Below are 24275 nucleotides of genomic sequence, written 5' to 3'. Positions count from 1 at the left end.
CAGGTGTGTTGGGAAGAAAAACACCGGGACAGCAGGAATATAGCCGTACTACCTAGAGCTTCACTGCGACACGACAGGGACATGTCTGTCTTGCCATCAGCAATTAGCGGGTCCAGTTTTTACCTTGCAATTTTCTGTTATTATATGCAATTTAAATATTCAAACTTTCTCCGGCGACCTCGGTCTATTATGTTTTATTATAGATTCAGATCAAGGGAATAACCTTTAACTTCAGAGACAAGTGAGGCAAATTTACAAGTATATGTCTGCTGTTTCCTGGCGTTATATAAATCCCCGTGGAGACGATCACTTTTCTATAATGCCACTCCGCAACAATATATGTATATTACTTCTTGTTTGTACTACGGCGCTAATGAGTCCCCTTTGTATTAGATAACCTATATAATACAGCCTCATGTCAATTATCTCCACACAGCTAAATGTACATTGCATTTAAAGAAGATTTACAGCTCATGACACGTCCCAGGTTTAAGGAGCTCAGGAACAGACCTGCGAATGTCCACAAGAATATATTTAATGTGTTCGTTAGTTTTCACGTACAACGCACTTAATTATAGTTCATCGGGATGACATTTTATAGTACACTGGAATAGTAGGACCAGTATATGTCTGGCTATTGATTAGAACGCATCATCTGTCTATGCAGTGAATTATGATGTCATAGCTTGTAATTAATAAGATGGGATTTTATAGGGTTAAAAAAACATTAACTTGATTGAGTTCTCTTGACAAAGAGTTTCTGCAGCAGATGCACTTTGCAAATACTCACTTGGTTGATACTATGAATGTGGGAATCCATCAGGTTCTGGTATATCCACTACATTCTGAAAAAAACGGATTATATGTACTGGAGCTATTGTAGAACCTGGCTACTGCAGAAACTTCTAATACACATCCTGCTAACTGCTGTGCCTTGTATAATACACATTCTGCTTTTTACAGAACATGCTAATACACATTCTGCCTAATGTAGGTCATCATACAACACTTCCTGCCTTCTGCAGAACATCGTGATACATAACCTGCCTACTGCAGGTCATCATAATACATAACCTACCTGCTGCGGAACCTCATAATGCACGTCTTGCCTACTGCAAGTCCTCATACTGCACATCCTGGTAAAACACATTCTATCATACTGCAGAATTTCATCATATACATCCTGCCTGCAGCATAACATCATCATGTACATCCTGCCTACTGCAGAACCTTATCATATATATTCTTCATATCGCAGAACATCGTAATAGACATACTACCTACTGCAGAACATCCTGAGTACTGTAGAACATCATAATTCTCATGCAGAACCTCATAATATACATCCTGCCTACTGAAGAACATCATCATACACATTCTTCCTACTACAGGACAATATAATAGACATCCTACTTACTGCAGAACCTCATAATACACATCCTGCCCCTGTAGATCATCATCATACACATCCTTGCTACTACAGAACATAATGTATATCCTACCTAGTGCAGAACCTCATGATTCACATCCTGCCTACTGTAGAACACCATAATTCTCATGCAGAACCTCGTAATACACATCCTACTTATTGCAGAACCTCATAATACACATCCTGCCCCTGTAGAACTTCATCATACACATCCTTGCTACTACAGAACATCATAATAGACGTCCTACCTACTGCAGAACCTCATAATACACATCCTGCCCCTGTAGAAACTCATCATACACACCCTTGCTACTACAGAACATCATAATAGACATCCTACCTACTGCAGAACCTCATAATACACATCCTGCCCCTGTAGAACATCATCATACAGATCCTTCCTACTACAGAACATCATAATAGTCACCCTACCTACTGCAGAAGCTCTTAATACACATCCTGCCCACTGCAGAACCTCATCATATACTTCCTGCCTACTGCAAAACCTCATCATACACATCCTTCCTTCTGCAGAACATCATATTAGACATCCTACCTAGGGAAGAACCTCACAATACACATTCTGCCTACTGTAGAACATCATAATTCACATGCAGAGACACATAATACACATCTTATCTACTGTAGAACGTCATCAAACTCATCCTGTCCTACCTCAGAACATTATAAGACACAATTGCCTATTGCAGAACCTCATGATACCCTACAACCTAATAAAACATAAACTGTCTGCTGCAGAACTTAATACTCTAGAACCACACAATGCTTCTGGGTCAGTCATGGCTCATTTTTCCTCTGAAGTAAGCAGGGTTTTGCATTATTTGGTTCTACAGAGGAAGGATGTGCATTATGAAGTCATATAGCACATAAGATATGATCACATGCAGCAGCTTTGGTCATTACTTCGAGGCATAATGTATCACTTACTGTATATTATTAGGAATACTAGAACCAGTCTCAGAGTACCATTAAAAACAATGAACCTTTGTTATGAATTAGCGTAGTGGGTGCGTTATCCAACTGACTTTACGAGCAAGGTGGCTGGTCTTGCAACTTTTAATTTAGGAGATTACAAAATTAGAAGCATTGGTCATTTACTGCAATGGTCCATCTTGCCTAGAGAATAGCATTTGTCTTGGTTATACCCTGCCAAAGTCGTACTTACTTATTATGTAAAAAAGAAAACATTACATGTCTGCCGCAGAACGCTATCCCTGTTGGCCTTGAAACCACTTTATTTGAACCTATGGAATCTTACTTAGTTGTACCTGATGTCCTTTAACAACATGAACCATAAACGTCAAGGCTGAAGAACTGTTCTGCATGTGCTCAGAAAAAAGAGACAAAAGATCCATGCATAGATACATCCATTCAGGACGACGACAGGGCTTAGCCATTCAAAGGATAGAGACATATTCTCACACAATCATTGTTTTAAGGACAGCGAGATTTCTCAACCTCTTTGCAGCTGTCATCTTCTCCCCACATCATTTTTTATAATTATTCAAACCAGATTTATCTTCTTCTTCAAGCCTCTATTAGGAGAACCACAAACCATAATGGACTTGGGATCACCCAAGATCACTCCCAGTCTTTGTAGGTCCATCAACAGTCCTACATTTTTTCCTTTAAGGGTATGGACCTTAGCTTAGTCTTTAGGCAAATATTTCACAGCTTGGGATTCATGAGAAGATCATGAAAGGTTTTATTATAATAACAGAAGTTCTTCATAAACGTATAAACATGCAAAGACAACCAAACCAGTGGAGGCTAAACCACAGGCTCGTCAAAAAATAGCTTCAGAATAGGTTGCACTCTATAATTTACCATTGCATTCAGTCACAGTTTCTCATAGTTGTTGCTCTTAGGGATGTGAAACCAAGAGGCCCTGAATGCAGTACATCCTAAGGTTAAATCGTCGCACCAATACTTGAATGTAAGTGCTTGCTCTGCAGAGCTCTAGTAAGAGACCTACTTACGATGGCATGGATGCTTTCCTACAGGTAGTAACTTCCATTGTATAGCATTTATAGTATTTATTTAGTACTGCCATTGCTACATGGACACTTGTGTGGACGTAAACCCCAAATTTTAGATATGGACGTCAAGATCTGATTTTGGGGACCACATTTCTATTGAATACTTAGATGACGTTTAATGGTGTCCGAGGTCAAACATGTTTCTAGAAAGTTAAATTTAAAGTTGAGCTATAGCTATAGTAAAATATAGACTCTAATATTCTTTGCTATAAAATGACTTTTTTCCTGCAAGGTTTACGGTAGTTATATATTATGGTAAAGCAATATATTAAAAGGGACTTTAATGTCAATGATGAGTTGTCCCAAAAGGAAAATCGGGATGGGATGCAGTGTTCTCATATACACCTCATCCCATTACTGCTTCTTAAAGGAGTTGTCCAACCTTAAAAAATAATTTTAAGTAGCTGGTCATGCACTAATATAACAAATGAAACAATAATCACCTCTCTTCTCTGCCTGGTGATCCTGGTCTATACTGACAGTGAAAGTCAGGTGACCCCTGCAGTCAATCAGAGGCTGTACTGTAACCGTTCCGACATCATGGCACCCAGGATGCCAGGAGAATATATGGTGATGCTGCAGCCTCTGATTGGCTGCAGAGGTCACCTGACTTCCACTGTCAACACAGACCACTGTGGGAGCCTCTTAACGGAGGAAAGTGGGGAGGCAAAAGGTGAGTATTGTTATTTTAGTGCATGGGCAGCTGTTAAATAAAACATTTTAAGTAAGCCAACCCCTATAAGCCCTTTAATCACTGAAGGGAGGCAGAATCAGGATGCAAGGTACGTTTGAAATCTGCACCGCGTCCTGATTCCATTCCCTGGACACCATTTGGTCATAGTGTAGGACCTCTTGAACTAGACCTTGTAAAATGATGTCTCCATGCTTGGCTTTTGGTCTTTAGACCTGGAAATTGCTTACCCCTGGTTCCACCCATTAAGACATAACTGTCCAGTCAGGAACGCTGCAAGAGTTTATTGCAAAGTCTAAAAGTTATACTTTATTTTTTATTATAAATACTGAAAACAGCTATATAGCGGTAGATCTATTTTTTCAGTTTTGGATTTGTTTTTCTGTAAAGTTCTACCTTGCAGCACTCGCATGCCTTATGAGTTATATGATCAGAAGACATCAGGTAAAAGAGGTCAAATTCTTGTCAGCAAGTCCCAGCAAGTGATTGTGTACAAGCCTGCCATTTAAAACGACCAGTTCACTTGAATTAAATAGCCTCAATAATCCCAGTTTACCTGAATAGAACTTTTCAAGTATATACAAGTTCCCTGTCTACTGAATGTTCAATGTGCTATATAAAAATGCAGACTCTCTTAAGCAATGACCTCACCATAAAGCCTAATAAAAATGTAAAAAGCACATGTTCACAGAGGATGTAACAGGGGGTTCAAAAATCCAGCTTTTCTCGTCTCGACTTACACAAAGGTATTTTACAGTGTTCTTACAAGTCCTTGGGCGTCCAACAAGATCGTGCAGGAGGAGAAATTATGAATGACCTGTCAACTGTAAATGATGGAAGCTGCCATTTTGTGGGCAGATCGAATAGAAGTTTGAAACTCCCAGTAGGAATGAATGGTATAATTAATAGGATACAGATTTCTTTTTCATTCTTAGTGGTGTCAATAGTTCAAGGAAGAGTAGCTGGAAGGCAGCTTCTATAGCCAAGAGTGAAAAATACCCCAAGAAGTCAAGAAGTTAGGTGACTGGCTTCTCCTCATACTGATACATGTTCAGGCTTCTCTACCTTCACCTAGTGTGTGTCTCCAGTTATACTGAGGAAGAGGAAATGTTGTCTCGAAGCACATCTGTTATCCTGTGATCTTGTTTTTTTAATCACACTATCGGGTCGCACCTTATTCCCAGTACCTTTCCATTTTGATGGTTCTAGTACCAAAAAAGTAGCTGTCGAAAATGTCTAGAATCATTCATCCAGACATTAAACTGGCCATGCACTTAAAAGGGTTTTGTCATTAGAAAAAAAAAAATCAATACTTACCTATTCTTCCCCAGGCAGTCTTCTTACTGCATCTTCTCCTCGCCTATCTTCTCCTGGCTCCCCCAGTCCCCCGGGTCACGTCACCTCCTACCATCCAGATCCCCTTCTTCCTGTTTTGGAGCATCCATTAGCTTCAGTTCACTTCCTGCAGTGCAGTGAACGCTGAGTGATGTAGCGTTCACTGCCTAGCAGGGAATGCTGAAACATTGGCAGCTTGCTTTAGCGCGCATGTGCGATATCTCGCTGCTAGTGTTACATATAGTATATGAAACACTAGCGTCGAGACATTGCGCATGCACAGTTGCGCTAAAGCAGGCTGCCGAGGATTTAGCATGCCCTGCCAGGCAGTGAACGCAACGTCACTAGTGACGTAGTGTACATTGCCCTGCAAGAAGCAGAATGCCGGCAATGTACGCTTCATCACAAGAAGAAAATCCAGCCAGGTGGAGGTGAGGTGACCCAGGGAACCAGAGGACTCAGGATAAGATTGGTGAGGTGAAGATCTGGTAAGAAGGCTGCCTGGGGAGGAATAGGTAAGTATAGACTTTTCTTTTAATGACAGAACTCCTTTAAGGATCTGCTCACATTTGTTTTGGAGGCTCCATCAGAATCCCAATGGACTCCATCATTAGTCAGTCAGTGGGGTCCATTGGGTGCCATTTGCATCTATCATATAACTGATCCGGCATTTCATCGCAATTTCATTTATAAAAGAAAGCCATAACACAGATATGAAGAGAGCCTAGAATAGCTATTGGTCAAACGTGGGCCAATACTTTTCCCCACAAACATTTACAGTACATTAGAAGAGGATTGGTGGACCACTGAGCACATTAGATAGTTGGCTAGTCACTCAATTATAAGCAAATTTGGCCAAAACTAATCAAATATATGGTCACCTTAGTAAGGGCTTTGTCTTTTTTGTCTGTCATGTGTTCTGTACCCATAGGATTTCATTCTTTTAGTGATGATCCCATTATTTTTTAACTTCTAAATTATTAAAACTTTTTCACCCACTTACCACATGTTGCTCATTTATAGCTAAACCATTTGTGAAGGGAAGAGCTCTCTCATAATGCATTCCAAACTCAGCATCATTGTACTCGTGAGTAATCTCATGTAAATCAAGTGATGTGTAGACATTTAGTAACAGATAAGTCTTCATGTCATACTCAACACAGCTACGATGTTATAGCCACCCAATTGCAGTGTATTAAAGAATCAATAGCAATGAGTTTCAGTGAAGTATTTTGAAGAAGTTATTGATTAGATATTGTTTTTCTGTGCTTATATTCATTACCCTGCCAAGCTGATAAGAATATAATACAAGTATATTAGCAAATATTCATTACTGTGTTGTATATTGAGCTGCAGTCTGTAAATTTGCACAGAAGTGATAATAGGTAGAGTGTTATGAGACATTCATTAGAGCTTTGTTTGCAGTTCAAAAAGCAACAGTCATCATTAAGAAATTGCTTAGAAGTTTTTCTGAAAATAAGAAAAATACTGCAATTTTTATAATTTTGGACATTTTAGTTAATTTTAATTTTAAAAAAATTAGCAAGAATTTGTCATTTGAATGTTCTTCTCTTTTCTTTTTAGGTAAAGATGAGCCTTCAAGCTATATTTGCACAACATGTAAGCAGCCTTTCAACAGCGCCTGGTTTCTGCTTCAACATGCCCAAAACACACATGGATTTCGCATCTATCTGGAGACCAGCCCAACTAGCAGTTCCCTTACTCCCCGAATCACTATCCCTCCACCTCTGGGACCGGAGACTGTTGCACCATCCCCCTTGATGAACTTCCTTGGAGATAACAATCCCTTTAATCTTTTGCGAATGACTGGACCCATCCTACGTGAACATCCAGGCTTTGCTGATGCTCGGCTCCCAAACACGCCACCACTCTTTAGCCCACCCCCTCGCCATCATCTGGACCCGCACCGCCTTAGTGCCGAAGAAATGGGGTTAGTTGCCCAGCATCCCAGTGCCTTTGACAGAGTTATGCGTTTAAATCCAATGGCAATTGAATCTCCAGCAATGGATTTTTCTCGAAGGCTACGAGAACTGGCAGGAAATAACTCCACTCCTCCTCCGGTATCTCCGAACCGTGGCAATCCTATGCATCGCCTGCTAAATCCCTTCCAGCCAAGCCCTAAATCCCCTTTTATGAGTACACCACCATTGCCACCAATGCCCCCAAACAGTACGACTCCACCGCAAACCCAAGCCAAGAGTAAATCCTGTGAGTTCTGTGGGAAGACTTTCAAGTTCCAGAGCAATCTTATAGTTCACCGTCGTAGTCACACAGGGGAAAAACCTTATAAATGTCAATTGTGTGATCATGCTTGCTCGCAGGCAAGCAAATTAAAACGCCACATGAAAACGCATATGCACAAAGCTGGCTCAATGACTGGCAGGTCTGATGATGGACTATCAGCTACAAGTTCACCAGAACCAGGCACTAGCGATTTAACGGGAGAAGGTGTGAAATCCAACGAGACAGATTTTAGAAATGAAAGTGACCGTTCCTTAGGCCATGATAATGAAGAAGAGGAGGAGGAGGAAGAAGAAGAGGAAGAGGAATTGGAGAATGAGAGTAGACCAGAATCAAGTTTCAGCATGGACTCAGAAATGAGTCGCAACCGTGAAAACGGCGCAAAGCAAATTCATGATGAGAAGTCACTTGTCCTTGGTAAAGTAATGGATAATGTAAACATGGGAGCCATGCAACAATATAATGACATGCTTAATGACAAACAAAAGAGAAGCCACTTCATGAAACGCTCTGATCCCCGAGACATATGTCGGGGAATTCCAGTTGACGAAGACGGGGTAGAGAGAGAAATTATACGAAATGAAGAAGGGACAGTCAACGGAAGAAATTTTGGCTCAGGTGAACCCTTTCCAGGCTTGCTCCCTCGAAAACCAATGCCCATCTCTGGCAGTGGTCTCAATAACTCATCAAAAAGGATAAAAATTGAGAAAGACTTGGACTTGCCACCAGCAACGATAATCCCTTCAGAAAACGTTTACTCACAGTGGCTGGTTGGATATGCAGCATCACGGCACTTCATGAAGGATCCATTTCTTGGATTCACAGACTCTCGACAATCCCCTTTTGCAACGTCTTCTGAACACTCTTCAGAAAACGGAAGCCTGCGGTTCTCCACTCCACCAGGTGATATGCTGGACGGGGGTCTCTCAGGGCGGAGTGGGACAGCAAGTGGGGGCAGTACCCCTCACATCAGTGGACCAGGCCCTGGTCGACCCAGCTCAAAGGAAGGGAGAAGGAGTGATACGTGCGAGTTCTGTGGCAAAGTATTTAAGAACTGCAGCAACCTCACAGTCCACCGTCGGAGCCACACTGGGGAACGGCCTTACAAATGTGAGCTCTGCAACTATGCATGTGCACAGAGCAGCAAGCTGACGCGCCATATGAAAACACATGGCCAGATAGGTAAGGAGGTGTACCGCTGTGACATTTGCCAGATGCCCTTCAGCGTTTACAGCACCTTGGAAAAACACATGAAAAAGTGGCACGGAGAACACTTGCTGACAAATGACGTGAAAATTGAGCAGGCAGAAAGAAGCTAAGGCCCCTATATGGGTTAATTCAATTTAATTTGTACAGATATAACTATTGCCAACTGAGAAAGCTGACCTTACTTGCCTCCTTAAACATAACTTAGTGTAAACATGTTAGGTGTCGCAAAGTGGCACTTAAAATATATCCTGTGTCTGCAGTTCTTTTAAACCTGAGGGTTGAATAAGGCAGTAACAATTGTGGAGCCTTTTAACTGTGCAATAATTTCTGTATTTATTTGGGTTTAATTTGTCATTTTGGCATGTGCAGGTACTTTTTTTTGCTGTTTCTTTTTTAATTTCCTTTCTATATTTTTTTATATTGTTTTTTTGTTATTGCGCATCCTTGTTATAAAAAACAAACAAAAAAACAAAAAATCCCTCTTGTGCTGCGGGGACTGATAACTTGTTATAGGCAACAATGATTTTTCAGCCCCCTTCAGGACAAAAAGGGTTTAATCCCATCTCTCCCAGTAGTAGCCTCCCCTCCCCATTGTCTTAGTAGTGGAGAATTGTATTTTAAATTATCATTTTGGGCTGCTACATTTCTGGAATTTAAGCTAAAACTTTTGTAATTTCTTGCAAAGAAGCCATCAGCTATTTGATTTCATTTGTTACCGATTTTATGTTATATGGCCATTTCCTAAAAGATGGGGTCAGGATTATTTACACAGCGGATTACAATCTTATAATATTTTTAGCACTTAATTTTAATTGCATGGTAGGATCTCATACGCAACAGTTAAAATGCAACCTAAAACTCAAGAGTCTTTACTAAGAATCTTGGGGGTACACCTCAAAAACAAAAGGGAAATTTTTCAAAAATAGTCTCAACCTTCCACATAGATGGGAAATTTTGTCAGAGGCATATCTCGGAGAAGTGTCCCAGCTCAAAAGCAAGCAATCTGCTTCATGTTGAAATGATTTTTTGCTGCTCAAGTGCTCTGCAACCCCAGCTCCGTGGGCTTTGCGTTGCGAGTCACTCTTGCAAGCAAATGGCAGAAAGATGCACTGTTATTCTTGAAACTTTGAACCCACCTGCAGTGTTTTGCAGTTCACTCAGTGCTGAAAGGCTGAAGGGTCATCATTGCAGTTCATTACCGTTATGTCATTTGTAATATTGTGGACTATGAATTTGAACATGTTATTTATTCTAAATAATTGCAAGTTCCGATAATGACACCTGCTTTTAAGATCCTTTTTCCATTTTTGTTTTCTTTTTTTCTTTTGCGTGCATCAGGAGGACAGCAGAGATCAAAAGGTTACCCATTTTAATTTTGTTGACCGCACTTTAAAAAACAAAAAAAAACAAAAACTTGAGTTTTCCATGGCTTCTGAACAAGAAATTACAGCCTATTCTCCTACGCAACCCGATGGCGGGTTGAACTCTATAAGGGAACGCCTGAGATTAAGTGCCAGCGTTGCTAAGCATGGCATTCACAATGCTGGCACTATAAAAAGAATATATATATAATTTATTGGACGGTTTGTCTACTGCCATTCGAATTTTTTGTGAGTGCCTTGAAAACTGATCTTCCTATGTGAGTCTCTTGAGACAAAATGCAAAACATTTTTTGTGAAAAAAAAGGACTTTTAAAATAGTAATACAAGAAAAGTACATTTCTTTAAAAAAAAACAAAAAAAAATCAAAAGCCACATTTACTTATTAAACAAAAAAAAAAAAATCTGGTTGACGATAGTGTGGACTCAATAATGCCATAAGACCCAATCTAACGAAGATGTTTACTCAGCACAAGTTTGAACCTTCTCCAGCTGATTTATTATCAGCTATGTTTCTTTTCAGGACAACGCTGCTTAGAAAAAAATGGAATGAAAATTATTTACTGCTGAATTGAAAATGAAATGACACAACTTACCAGTTATCGTTGAATGGGGAAAAAACAAAAACAATTCAGGAACAACTGCTATTTTTTTTTTTTTTTTTTTTAACGTTAAATTTAGTGCACTCTGTCTTAAAATACGTTTACAGTATTCAATACGTACAAGGGTAAAAGAAAAAAATAATTGTGTGTATGTGTGTTTGGACGATCATTTCTTTTCAAGGTTTGCTTAATAGGTTTTTGAAAAATGCCATCATGGCCATGTGTATATTGTTTATTTTTGGATTTTTTTTTGGATTTTTTTTTTGGTGACGGGGTTTTAGTATATATTATATATATTAAAATTTCTTGATTACTGTAAAAGTGGACCAGTATTTGTAATAATGGAGAATGCCTGGGCATTTAACAAAACCAGAAAAAAAAATTCCTTGAAAAAATGTTGCAGTAAAAAAAAACTTAAATGGTGGGTCTATAACAATGTTCTTGTCACTGTAATTGTAAAGTCTGAGTTTTAGTACTTTTTTTCCTGCCTTGGGTGTTTTTTTTTTTTATTTCGAACTGTATAGAAACTTGTATTTGGGGATTAAAAGGTGATTGCTACACCATGTAGAAAAAGTAAGTAGAAAAAAAGTGCTTAATATTGTTATTGCTTTGCAAAAAAAAAAAAAAAATCACTTTTCTGAACTGTGCTTAATTTGATTCCTTCTCCCCTTGCCCTTCCCCTTCCCCCTCTTCTGGAATGGATATTGATATTGATTGGTTCACATGATGTAGGCACTTGCTGTATTTTTACCGGAGCTTGTAATTTTTTAACTGTACGCTTGTCCTTTTGAAAGGATTAAATGTACCTTTTTGTTAGTGAATTTGAAAAATAAAATGAAATAAACATGCTGCCATAATATATTTTTTTAATTTGGCAGGATAAAATATTGAAAAAAAAAATACAAAAAAATACAAAATAAATAAAGCATTTGTAATTTAAGTCCTACTGTACAGAAAATAAAAAAAAAGGAAGTTGTTTAACAGCTTTCTGGATAATCAAAAAGAAAACAACTTAAATATTTTGTTCACCGGTAAATATTAGTTGTACATTTTTTCATTATTAGCCTACAAAATAAGTACTGTTCCTACAGGGATGTAACAATCTATAGGGTGCCTGGACCTTGTATCAAGGCCTTAGCAGGTATTGAATGATTGGTACGGATTACCAGTGTAAAATAATATAATTTTTTGTATAAAAATTACAGGAACATTCCACAAACTGTAACCTGTGAAGTTTCCAGAAAACCTCTTATAGAGAGTTACGCGCCATCCTACATCCTATCTTTTCTCCCTATATGTTGTACTTATAACTCAAACTAGTTAAAGGAGAACACAAAACCTACTGTATTATTATGCTATATGGTCCAGGCACAACCACGCCATCCCCTGTCAGAACAGGACGTCACATGAACCCAGGTCTTGCCAGTCCATTAGCATCTGCTTTGCTTTTCAATCCTTTTTGTACATTCCATAAAAATTCCTGAATGTTTGATGGGCTGAGATGAAATTCTGATTTTTTTTCCCCCCCATAATTCCCCAGTTCTGGGAACACTAAAATTGGCAACTCGTTGCCTTTTTGAAATCAATGATACCCTTTTGGTCAAGCTAATCGATTTCGATTGCCCCGCCAAGAAAGTTGGATCTCCAACTAAACCAATGGATGAAACTGTAACGACACCAGCAAATGTGGAACCCCTCTTTTTAGTTTTACCGAAATGGTATGTGCCACACGTCTACTAATGGGTATTCATAGGTCAAACCAACAAGCACAAAAGTGAAATTTTTGGGATAAAATAACTATCCCCCCCCCTCTTCTTTCAAGCACAATTAGCAAGCTCCTGCTCTCCTAGTTTTCTCTTATGTCCCTTTTAGCGGTCAATAGCATTTCATCACAGCCCATGGTAAAAGACGGTCCGCCATTTTGTGTATTGCAGGCAGCCTCATCATAATGGTGCTCTTTGTAATTTCAGAACTGCAAAGCAAAATTAAATGTTGGTTAAGTTGTTTGCATTTGTACGGCAAGGCAAAATATTTTTATTACCTTTTTCTATTATTGTATGAGCTTTTGTTGTTTTGGAGGTTTTTGTCTTTTACTACAAGTTTGAAACTATTTATTATTGCTTGGTATTTGCGCTCTGTTTGAAAAACGAGCACTTTTTTTTTTATTATGGATAAAATGTTGGGACGGCTAGAGGTCTTTTCAACATGGCTAGGTGAAATATTTATTGTTTCTTTATCTATCTGTACAAGAATATGGTCTTTCTTTAACCGTACTGTCTCATTGTTGAGTTCAGCATGTGTCAGCCATTTCATTTGTACGCTCGTTTGAAACAAAGCTTGTTCCAGTTTTCAAGTTATAAAAAAGAAAAATAAATTGGACATTAAACTTGATGAAATGATGCTTCTTCCTCTTCTGTTTTCTTCATCTAGGAATTTGAAAAAAATTCTATCCTGTTTATCATCAATAAAACAATGTACGAATAAAAAAAAATACGCAAAAAATGTAGCTATAGCGAAACTACCGTAGTTCGACCCAGTGGTCCACGAAGTCTCAGAATCTAGATACATGTGTGATTTAAAAACACAAAGCCTGTTTCATAACTGCTGTGTTGATCCCTGTTTTAAAGCTGTTTTGGTATAGTTTTAGGCCAAAGGCACATAGCTTGATTTTTGGGGCCATGTGCTCCACATACAGCACACAGCCCTATTATAGCCTACGAGACTATTCACATGCACATGGTTTTTGGGGAAAAAAACATTGCGTATTCTATTCTCATCCGTTTTCAAGGACAGGAATAGGACGTGCAATGTACAGGGTTCTTAAAGACCTGTCTGTGTGCTGCCCGATGCTAGTTGTACCTAAGGGCTCAGTCACACGGGCGCATCGGCACCCTACACCGGCGCCGATGCGCCCGTGTGACTGACAGTTAGAAGACGGCCGTACCTGAAGACGGACGTCTCTCTCCAGCGCTGATGAAAGAACACATGACCGGCAATGAAGCCGGTCACATGTTCTTTCCCCCAGCGCTGCAGAGAGACGTCCGTCTTCAGGTACGGCCGTCTGCTGGCTGCAGTAACATGGGCGCCAATGCGCCCGTTTGACTGAGTCCTAAGTTGCTTGGGCGCAACTTGCATTAAGGCCTTGCGCCTTTGGCCCTAGATACAAATGTTGGCCAGGAGTGGATCCAAAAAAATTGAAAAAAAAGAAGGCTTTATGTGCCCCCTTAGCATGTGCAAAACTGCGTGTGTTATTAATCCCAAAAAATCTCCTAATCTAGATGAGACATATTTGATTTAAGAGCAGGTCAGTTTCGGATACAGCTTTGGGGCTCAGTCACACGGTCGCCGATCCGCCCGTATTTCTGCACGATGAGACGGCCACACCACGTGCGGACGACTCTCTGCATGACTGGCTCCATTGCTGGCCATGTGTTCTTTCTTTCGGCGGTGCAGAGTCATCCGCACCTGCAGTGCGGCCGATTTATCGTGCAGGAACACGGACGGATCGGCGCTCGTGTGACTGAGCCCTCAGATGCTGTTTTTGGTGCAGTTTTTTGTAGCCAAAGCTAGGAGTGGATCCAAGGAGAAGAAGAAGTATAAAAATCAGTATAATCGAAGGACTTGCTTTTGTCCTCCTACCTGTATCCATTACTGGCTTTGCTTAAGATAAACAGCACCAAAAATGCACCAAAGATTGCATCAAGAATTGCACATCTCAACAATTCGGAATGTCTTATAGTCTAGATGGGCGGATTCAGATTTAAAACAACAAGGCCACATAGACAGATGTGGTTTTCATGTTTTTTTTTACAATTTTGATGCAGTTTTTATTGCAATAATCCGGAAAGTTTTGTAATCCATGCCAGATAGCTTTGGTTCTTAAATTCAATTTTTCATGCTGTTGCGTATTTTTTTTTTTTTGCCAAAACCTTGAGTAGATCAAGAGGAAGTGGAAGGGCTTATACTTGCCTTCATATTTGGATCCACTCTTAGCTTTGGCTAAAAAAAAATTCCATAAAAAAGTAATTGTATCTAAAACTGCAAGTGGAAAGCTTTATTTCATGTATTAGCCTTTTATTTTGAGCTGTGTCCCTCGAGTCTCTGTACTCTTAGTTTACCTTCACACTCAGTGTAATTGCGGCCGGCATATTCAATGGAAATCCTGCAGCAATTACACTGGAAAACCACAGTGGCAAAATCCACACCTGAATGGTGCAGATTTGACCATTATTTTTGGCGGATCTGCTGTGGAATTTAACCCCTCGTATTTCAGGAGTTGAATTCTGTAGCATAAATATCTATTCTGCATATTTAGAATCTGGAGCGTTTTTCAAAAACACGGTGGATTCGGTGACTTCACAAGTGGGCACCTCGGAAACAAGAAAGCGGGCGAGTATGAAAAATACATCACCCAGCTCCCTGTCACCTGCCCTAACAAACATAACTTAGTTTATGGTGCTTTAGGCAGGTGACAGGTTCCCTTTAATGTAACTTTTTAGGCTAAGCCAGAAGTGGATCTGAAATGAACAAAGGGTATAAGGAAAGACAATGTAATTTGATAGCTATTCGACCCAATAACTATCAAGTCTCAGATATGCCAGATTACACACACAGATTACAGACATATATATACATATATTCACCTTCGTAATATGGGTAAAAAAATATATATCTTAACACAACTACTTGACTGTTGGAACAAAATGTCACACACCATGACAAATAATTGAGTTTGTGTAAGAAAAAAACAGACGGGAAAAGTTAATTTTTAACTGCTAATTAAGTTTAGCTTGGCGTCAGTGTCACTTCCATGGTGTGAATATATTCTGGACGAGTTCGGTTCAGTGGCGTTAATCTGCTGACTTCTTTCAACCGGAGAATATCACATAAGACTCTTGTCCCTAAACATGTTACGTTAGTACCAGCCGTTTCTAATCAATGGTGTAAAGAGTGTACAACTAAAAATGGCATTCCTATTTTATATAAGTCATGACACACTCTGCCTAAGGACCCATTCATATGGGTGTATGCAGGCTCTTAGGCACAATTCGCATCAGACATCACACGGACGCACGTCTATGTGCTGTCAGGGCGCTGGCGGTAGTGGACATTGGATGTCCTACTCCCTTCCCTGATATGGAACAGAATAGGACATCAGTCCATGGGAAAAATCGCTCATGTGACTAGCTTAATTGACTATACTGGGTCGGTGTGCTGTCCGTGTAATTTACAGACGGTATATGGACGGGATATATGCCCATCTGAATGAGCCCAAACAATATTAGAAAAGTTCAAAACATGTTCAATGTACAAAGATGAGTGATTGTTTTGCATGTGGATCCTAAAGTGCAATTTTGAAAAACACAATGATCACTGCTCTCTAGCGGATAGATCTTTAAAGGAACCTGTCACTATGAAAATGTTGTCTCTTCTTTTTTTAATGTAGGAGTTCAGTGGGCAGTTTCACTCAAGGACTGACAGCTATATCTATATGGCTGTACATACAGAAATGGCTGTCATCTGCAACTAGCTGTCCATCACTGAGTAGCTCCACCCACTGGACTTCTAAGCACTGAAATAACAGGGAATTCAATGAATAAATAACAAGTTATACTAATTATTTTCCGACAAAACTATCAATCTGCTTAGCTCTTCCTACTGTATAGCTTACTGACAGATCAAACTGCTTGATTCAATGTGACATGTTCTTTTTAAGGGGTTAGGAGATGTTAGAAAAATAGCACCACTCTTGTCCAAGGGCTGTGTCGGGTATTACAATGCGTTTCTATGTACTTGAAGATGCCTTACCAGACACAGCCTATGGACAAGAATGGTGCTATTTATAAAAATTATATGATACCCACAAGTCAGAAATCTACCCATCTTTGGAACTCTTACGTATTCTTAGATGGTTCTTACCAGGGGCGTAACTTCAAGCTCCTGGGCCCCAATGCAAAACCTGCAACAGGGCCCCCAACTATAATGCTTTATTCATAGTACTGGGCTCCCTATATGGGGATGAGAGGCCTTATGGGCCCCCTAAGGCTCCTAGGCCCGGGTGCAACCGCATCCCCTGCATCCTCTATAGTTACGCCCCTGGTTCTTAGATTAACATGTAAATTCCATATTTCACGTGTTGTTGAGACAAATAGAATAGAAACAAACATTTTTCAATATATATGATCCACCCCAAATTTCTTAATCTGGCTATCTTAACTATAGTATTCGGCCACAAATTATCACTTAACTTACAGTAATAAACTTAAGGGGTTTTCCAGGACATTAAAAAATGATAAAAGGTTAAAATGAAGAGAAATTGAATGCTCACCTATCCCAACGGCTCCCCATTCAGCACTGCAGCCCCGGTGACCGCCACACGGAACTCAGAAGAAGCGATGCGCAATGAACAGTATGTGATAGCTAAGCCACTCACAGGCTTCAGTGGTGATTCTTCACGGCCGCTGAGTACGTGGCTGAGCAATCACATACACCATGAACAGCACGTGACCACCCGCCATTTCTTACGTGTTCCATGTGGCAGACGGTAACATGCCATTCATTGTGTACATGACTGCTCAGTTATGTACCCAGCGGCCATGCAAGAATCAGCACAGAATCCTGTGAATGTCTGAGCGGTCACATTCATAAAGAACGGAACTAACCGCCCGCAGCTTCTTCAGGGGTCTGTGGGGCAGTAACCAAAAAACAATGAGTTGTACAATACATTATGGTATCAAAATGGTACCATTGACAAATACAGCTTGTCACAAAAAAAGCCTAGACATGGCTATTTTGATGGAAAATTAAAAAGTTATGGCTTTCGAAATGTTGAGACCTTGAAGACAATCCCGCCATTAACTACCAAAATCAGGCCTCATGCTTTATGGGTTAAAGCTTGTTTGTTGTAATCTACTTAAATGACAAATTAAGGTAGCAGGAGATTGTATATCTTTCAAACTATATATTGTCAGTGATAAGAGTTAAATCTGAAGCTGAGATAAAGTCATTGGTACCTGTAAATTACTGCCGGGTTTTGGTCTGGATGGAAGTATCGATAAGGTCATGTCGTGCATTCACATTACTCTGTAGAGTTTAGCAACATGAATCAATATATTAAAAGCTACACAGCACAAAAGTCAGTTCTGCGAGGAAAAGTCAAAATGATTATACACATCAAGCTGTTCCACACTGCACATCTTGTGAAGTCGTAAGGCATTACTAATCAGTTAGAAAATGTAGTCATTACTCACTTAGAAATATGTATACATTTCTTTTTTTGGCCACAGCCACATCTATAAGAATGATAGACTCCCTACGTGACTGACACAATTGAAGAGAAACCTTTGATGTGAATCACTGGTGGGGAAAATTGGCTATTTCTGTAGTTTTGGTGCATCTTCACACTTTCCCTGAGTTGAACTTTGGTAAGAGTCCTCTTTGTGTAGAATTAGGGGTCAAGATGTAAAGTTGGACAATATTGTAAGTGTTCATTAGAAGTTTTTCCTAGACATGAGTTCCTAAGCCTTGGCACATATAAGAGATCTTCTTGCTTCTATGCTTCTAGTTCCCATTGTGAAGGTCCTAAAGTTTATGGAAAAGCACTAGAACTCCCATAGTGTTGGTGTGAGGTCTCCGTTACTTGATATAATCCAGACAGTTTAAAAAGAGGAGAAAGTTCCTTTTGAGGCCTGCGTGCCTCATGCTTATTGCCGGTACATTGTTGTCATTTCTTAGTCTTTCATTAAAATGCGTTCTGATGAAAAAAAAAGACAATTACTCTGGACACCATATTGTTCCACTTGTGATCCCACATACCTCTGATCTCCTACCTGGATAAAAGATCAGTCTGATTTATCTATTAAGTTTTCTGTTATGGCTCATGGAGGGGACTAGGTGTACTGATAGGTCATATGAATAGGGCTTATCCTTCACGAGGCAACTCCTTTAAAGGGGTTGTCCAACTTAAAAAAAACTAAATTAACATCTTCACATACAATGAAATAACACAAAAATGAGACTCATCTTTCTTTTCTTCCCCCAGGCAACAGGGTAGCAGCTCCAACGATGAATATGGTCTGTGCTGACAGCAGAGGTCAGTTGACTAATGTAGCCAATTCAAAGGCTATAGCTTCACCTTCACTCTCCTGGCATTAGCACACATTCTGGGCATCATTGTGCCAGAAGTTCAGAAAGGTGTCACTGCAGCCTCTGATTGGCCATAGTGGTCACCTGACTTCTGCTCTCAACATAGACCGGGATCATTGCAAGAGCTGCTGCAGTGTTTCCTGTGGGAAAGAAGAGGTAAGCATTATTTCTTTTGTTACTTTATGACATGGCCAGATGTTTAATTTTTTTTTCTAAGTCAGACAACCCCTCTAACAACAGTTTGTCAATAATGACCTTGTTTTTTTTTTTAACTCATCCTTAATATACATCAATCTGATTTAGAAAACATATTTGCAGATACGCTATTAAGGTATACAGAGATAATAGAAGAGAGGCCCTCATATGAAAACTCCATCATTTAGCTGAAGGGGACAGCAACCATGGAGAGGTCCTCTAGCACTGGAGGACCCAATATGTCGATGTGTTGCACAGGCCATTGATTTGAATGGGCGCTTTGCAGTGTTTCTTTCGCCCTGTAAAGTTCTGCAGTGAAACTAAACACCTGTAGCCAGGTAAATTACAGGTGATCATTGGGGATCCCAACAGCACAACACCTTGTGATCAGCTTATTTTCAATGGGCCCTTTTAAAAAAAAGGAACTGTCCACAGTGTGCAACACTTTTTTAAGCAAAAAATATCAAGTATGGAGGTACTTTTGGAATAAATCAACTATTAGCCCTAACATATGTTCATGATATTATAGGTTATGACATCACATTTTATATTACATCATGATTATGGAGATATCACTACAGAATATAGGGAGACACATCTTTTACATTATGCATTCATTTTACTTGTAGTCTAAGCATGAAAACAGTGGAGATGGACCTAAAACTCCATACAGATACAAACAAGCTTAGGCTTTATTACTGCTACAGTCTGCTGATTCCTTTCCTCGCTGTTGTTATTGAAAAGAATAATGAAATCACTGTGATCGTGTCGTATTTCACTGTGCCGCTCTCATTTGCAGTTATATTCTCATTAGGCACAAATCTGAAGCGCCAGTTCTGAACAGATCAAGGACCGAATATAAAATAGTGTTATGCTACAAAGTGCATTGAACAAATGAGTGGAACATTTGTAAATAGTTCTGTGATGCGCTTTTATTTTATATTGCAAGCGTTATGCTACTCTTCTAGATTAGAGAGATTGGATACCAGAAATTCTATTTGCTGGTAGATGTTTTGAGATCTGGAGATGTCGGTCAAATGCAGTATAACGTATAACACTTTAATGCTATACTAAATCTATCTGTCTAATCTATCATTCTTATACCATTCTTATTATATACATATTTATATATATATAGAATATACACACACACATATATATATATATATATATATATATATATATATATATATATACATATATATACACAAACCCAATTCCCAAAAAGTTGGAACACTGTAAAATGTAAATCTAAGGCTAAAAAGAATGCAATGATTTGGAAATCTGAAATAACCATATTTTATTCACAACAGAACATAAAACACATATCAGAAGTTGAAAATTAGATATATTCCCATTTCATTAAGAAATTTATGGCAGCAACACATCTCATAAAAGTTAACAAAAGGCTGGAAAATTAAGTGGCACTAGTGAAAAACAGCTGGAGGGTCAATTTTCTGCTAAGTCGCATGACTGTATAAAAAGAGAGGCAGAGTCTCTCAGAAGCAAAGATCTTCAGATGTTTGCCAATCTGTGAAAACTGCACCTTAAAATTGAGTACAAATTTCAGAAAAATGTTTCTCAATGTAAAATATGGCTTTGTATATCCCACCATCTACAGAACATAATATCATCAAAAGATTTAGAGAATCTGGAAAAATTCATGTGCACAAGGGACAAGGCCGGCGGTTAATATTGCATGCTCAAGATCCACGGAGCCTTGAAAGCACTGCATTAAAAACACTGCATGTGCTCAGGAATACTTCCAGAAATCATAGTCTGTGAACACAGTTCACCGTGCAATCCACAAATGCGAGTTATAGTTGTATCATGCCCAATTCAAAAGCCGGCATCTCTGGTGCTTTGGGGTTGCATTAGTGCTTATGGCATTGGCAGCTAACACATCTTGAAATGTATTATCAATGCTCAGCAGTATATAGAGGTTTTAGAACAACATATGCGCCCATCCAGACAACGTCTCTTTCAGGGAAGGCCTTACATATTTCAGCCAGGCAATGCTAAACCACATACTGCATCCATCACAACAGCATGGCTTTACAGAACAAGAGTCAAGGGGCAGATTTGGCCGCCTGCAGTCCAGACCTTTTACCAATAGGAGTCCTACATCAGATACGAATAGGACAACATTCCTCTCCCAAAACTCCAACAATTGGTCTCCTCACTTCCCAGATGTTTACAGACTTGTAAAAAGAAGCGGGGTTACTAAACAATGTTAGACACGGCCCGGTCCCAACTTTTGTGAGATGTGTCACTGCCATCAATTTCTAAGTGAGTTAATGAAATGGAAAAACGCCTCACTTTGTCCTTCTGATGTGTTCTATGTTCTATTGTGAATAAAATATGATTATATGAGGGCTCAAAATCATGAGAAATGGTCATACTATAATCATAAGGTAAGTCAACATCTAGAGTTTATGTCTTTTTTTACAGAGATTGGCACTTTTTTGTTTTGTTGTGATGGGCATTTTTGAAACAGTGACAACAGTAAGTTCAGTCATATCAGTTGTCAGTCTTTTAATTAGCAGCTGATGGTAAAACTGTCACTTTGTTTTTGATAGAACAGACTGCAAAAGTTTTAGCTTGGCATCAGTTACTGATATGGTAATTCAAGTCACAACCAATATGGCTGTACTTCCTATTATTACTTAGCAAAAATAACCACCGCAACCAAATACAAAAATGTTAAGATTTGTCCGTAAAGCAGCTATAGTCACCAAACGTTGATGGTCACTAAGGGCTCGCTCACATCAACGCTCCAGACTTCTGTTTTAGTGCTCGTTCGGGGAGCAGGAAAATAGCACGCACTGCGATATTTCATCCTGTTTTCTAGCAGAAATTAGTGACAGAGGTTTTGAAGGGAACCTCTGACTCTGATATGAACAAACCCTAACTTCTGTTCTGAGTCGAAATCTGCTCTGATTTAAACCCCTTTAAGACTGTTCTCCTAAGGGTCCTTTTACACATTAATTGTCGGGTGCCCGTCAGTCATCCCAGCGATTATTGCTTCTTCTCCTTCACACAGGATCAATAATTGTTCAGCGAATGGAGACGGAACACTTCCAGCTGCCCACCTCCATTCACAGTTAACGGCCAGTCGTTCATAGATGAATGATTGCCTATATGCCTGAGCCAATTGCCTTTTGATTTCTATGCTTACACGAACTGATCGGTGAACGATAAGCGAACGAAGTATCATTCGTTGTTCAGTCTCTGGCAGTGTTCACACTGAACGAGTATTGTTTAGATTTGCATGTTCCAGCAATAAACTGAATGGTAATCAAAAAGGCCCTTATCAAGAAACTTCATCTAGAAAGTAAAGGGATTATCTACTTTCGATAATTATTTTTTCTAATAATAAGTTGATTCCAAGGTGCTCTGCTGCTGGGACACCCAACAATCTGTGGTAATCTGTGGGACAACCTGGCAGCAAGTGTACATTTTCCCACAAGTGCCATCACAAGGGAAATGAAGTACTTCCAATTGACTGTCCTTGAAATACATGGGAATGTAGGCCCTACACGGCAAGAGGAGCTTTTGGTAGCCACTTTACTCTCTGGTTAATAGATGAATGTCCAGAACTGGAGACCCCAGTACTATTGACTCAGAATTCAATAATAGTATATATATTTTTTCTAAACTAGACAACCCCTCTAAATACTCCCCCACCATACTATGTGTACATAATGAATATTTTGTGAAACTATCATTTTAGTATTATGCATACAGACTTGTATGTACAAATGGAGCAATAAAGAGAGATGAGGGCCAAATAAAGGAGTAGGAACAAGGAGCTGTAAGGGGGTCACTGGGGCTCACTGGAAAGGAACAAGATCTGCGGAAGATAGGTCAGTCTATGGGTATCACTGGTGATAGTGTAGCTTTGTGAGAAAGGACATGATAGTCGCAGTTTTATAACCCATTGTTTAGGGCCAGGAAGGTGAGTCAGGGGGCCAGCAGATGAAAAGAGAGTAGGGCAGTAGGTGACAAAAGTAGGCCCGGAAGCCCAGGCAAGGTAAAAAGCTGTGACGGGGAGGGTAAATTTAGTTAGATTCAGCCCGCTGTTCATTTTACTTGTTTTATCCTTGCCTTGCCATGCACTATCTGTACGATCACCTGTATACTGCTGTAGCCTATAACCCTTATCGTTTTATTTTGAATAGGTAATGTGAGGTGGAATCGCGGCACTTACCAGCGCAAGAGAAAATCGAGGTGTCCCACAGATGTAGCAGCCCTATTTGAGCAATGGGGAAGGGCACACAGGATTTTAGGTGGGCCCTTCCAAGGGCCAACACTGGGCGACATTGGGCCAATGTTGCAACAAGCTGATGTTAAGTCAATGGCAAGCAGTTGATGTGGCGAACCAATAACGCCTGATGAAGACCACGGCCAACAGAGACAGTCTCAGTGGGGCCGATGTTAAGCCAGCTAGTTATCTGGTGATGTGATGTTTGTTTTGCTGTGCACAAAAGAGTCAGGCGGCAGGTGTATCCCTACCCGCCTGAGAACCGGGCCACCGGAGGGGGCTCAATTCATTCCAAATGGGATCAAGTGATGCTATTGGTGCCAGACTTCACGCTGTATTACTTGTAAATAAAGAAGCGGCGGGTGCCATAAAAAATTTGTTTGCCAAAAAGCATTTGCCTTGTGTTTCTTCTTCTGGTGGGGTAGTGGGTTGAGCGAGTAAAGGATCGATGAGCGTAGCAGGTTCCCTCTTAAGGAAATTACCCATTCCATACAGAAATGAGGTTAAAAAGTTCCTTAAAGGAATTTTCCAAGTTGTATACTTTTTGTAAATCCAGTTCCTCATGCAGTAAAATAACAAACCAACATATACTCACCTCTCCCTGCTGTGTCCTGCTCCTGGTCTCTCCTCTAACATCAGATTTACAAGCTTCGCCAGCCGGTTTAAGGTAAGTCATCGGCACTGCAGCCATTAACAGAACTCAG

General features: G+C 39.8%; 1 protein-coding gene across 2 annotated transcripts in view; it reads left to right on the top strand.

Moving 5' to 3' along the window:
• Positions 1 to 23967, top strand: part of BCL11B (BCL11 transcription factor B) — a 102657-nt gene extending 78690 nt beyond the window's left edge. The window contains exons 3-4 of one of the 2 annotated variants that reach the window (XM_066608051.1): positions 7100 to 8959; positions 23489 to 23967. In XM_066608051.1, the coding sequence (XP_066464148.1) occupies positions 7100 to 8959; positions 23489 to 23679 (2051 nt within the window). In that variant the 3' untranslated portion in view covers positions 23680 to 23967. Of the gene's footprint in view, positions 1 to 7099; positions 13367 to 23488 lie in introns of those variants that run through there. The other variant, XM_066608052.1, reaches the window with a different exon arrangement.
• Positions 23968 to 24275: the final 308 nt, after the last annotated feature.

Source organism: Eleutherodactylus coqui, chromosome 6 (assembly GCF_035609145.1).
Source record: "Eleutherodactylus coqui strain aEleCoq1 chromosome 6, aEleCoq1.hap1, whole genome shotgun sequence".
Taxonomy (NCBI): Eukaryota; Metazoa; Chordata; class Amphibia; order Anura; family Eleutherodactylidae; genus Eleutherodactylus; species Eleutherodactylus coqui.
Note: the sequence above shows the minus strand (reverse complement) of the source record. Positions and strands in the feature narration are given on the sequence as shown.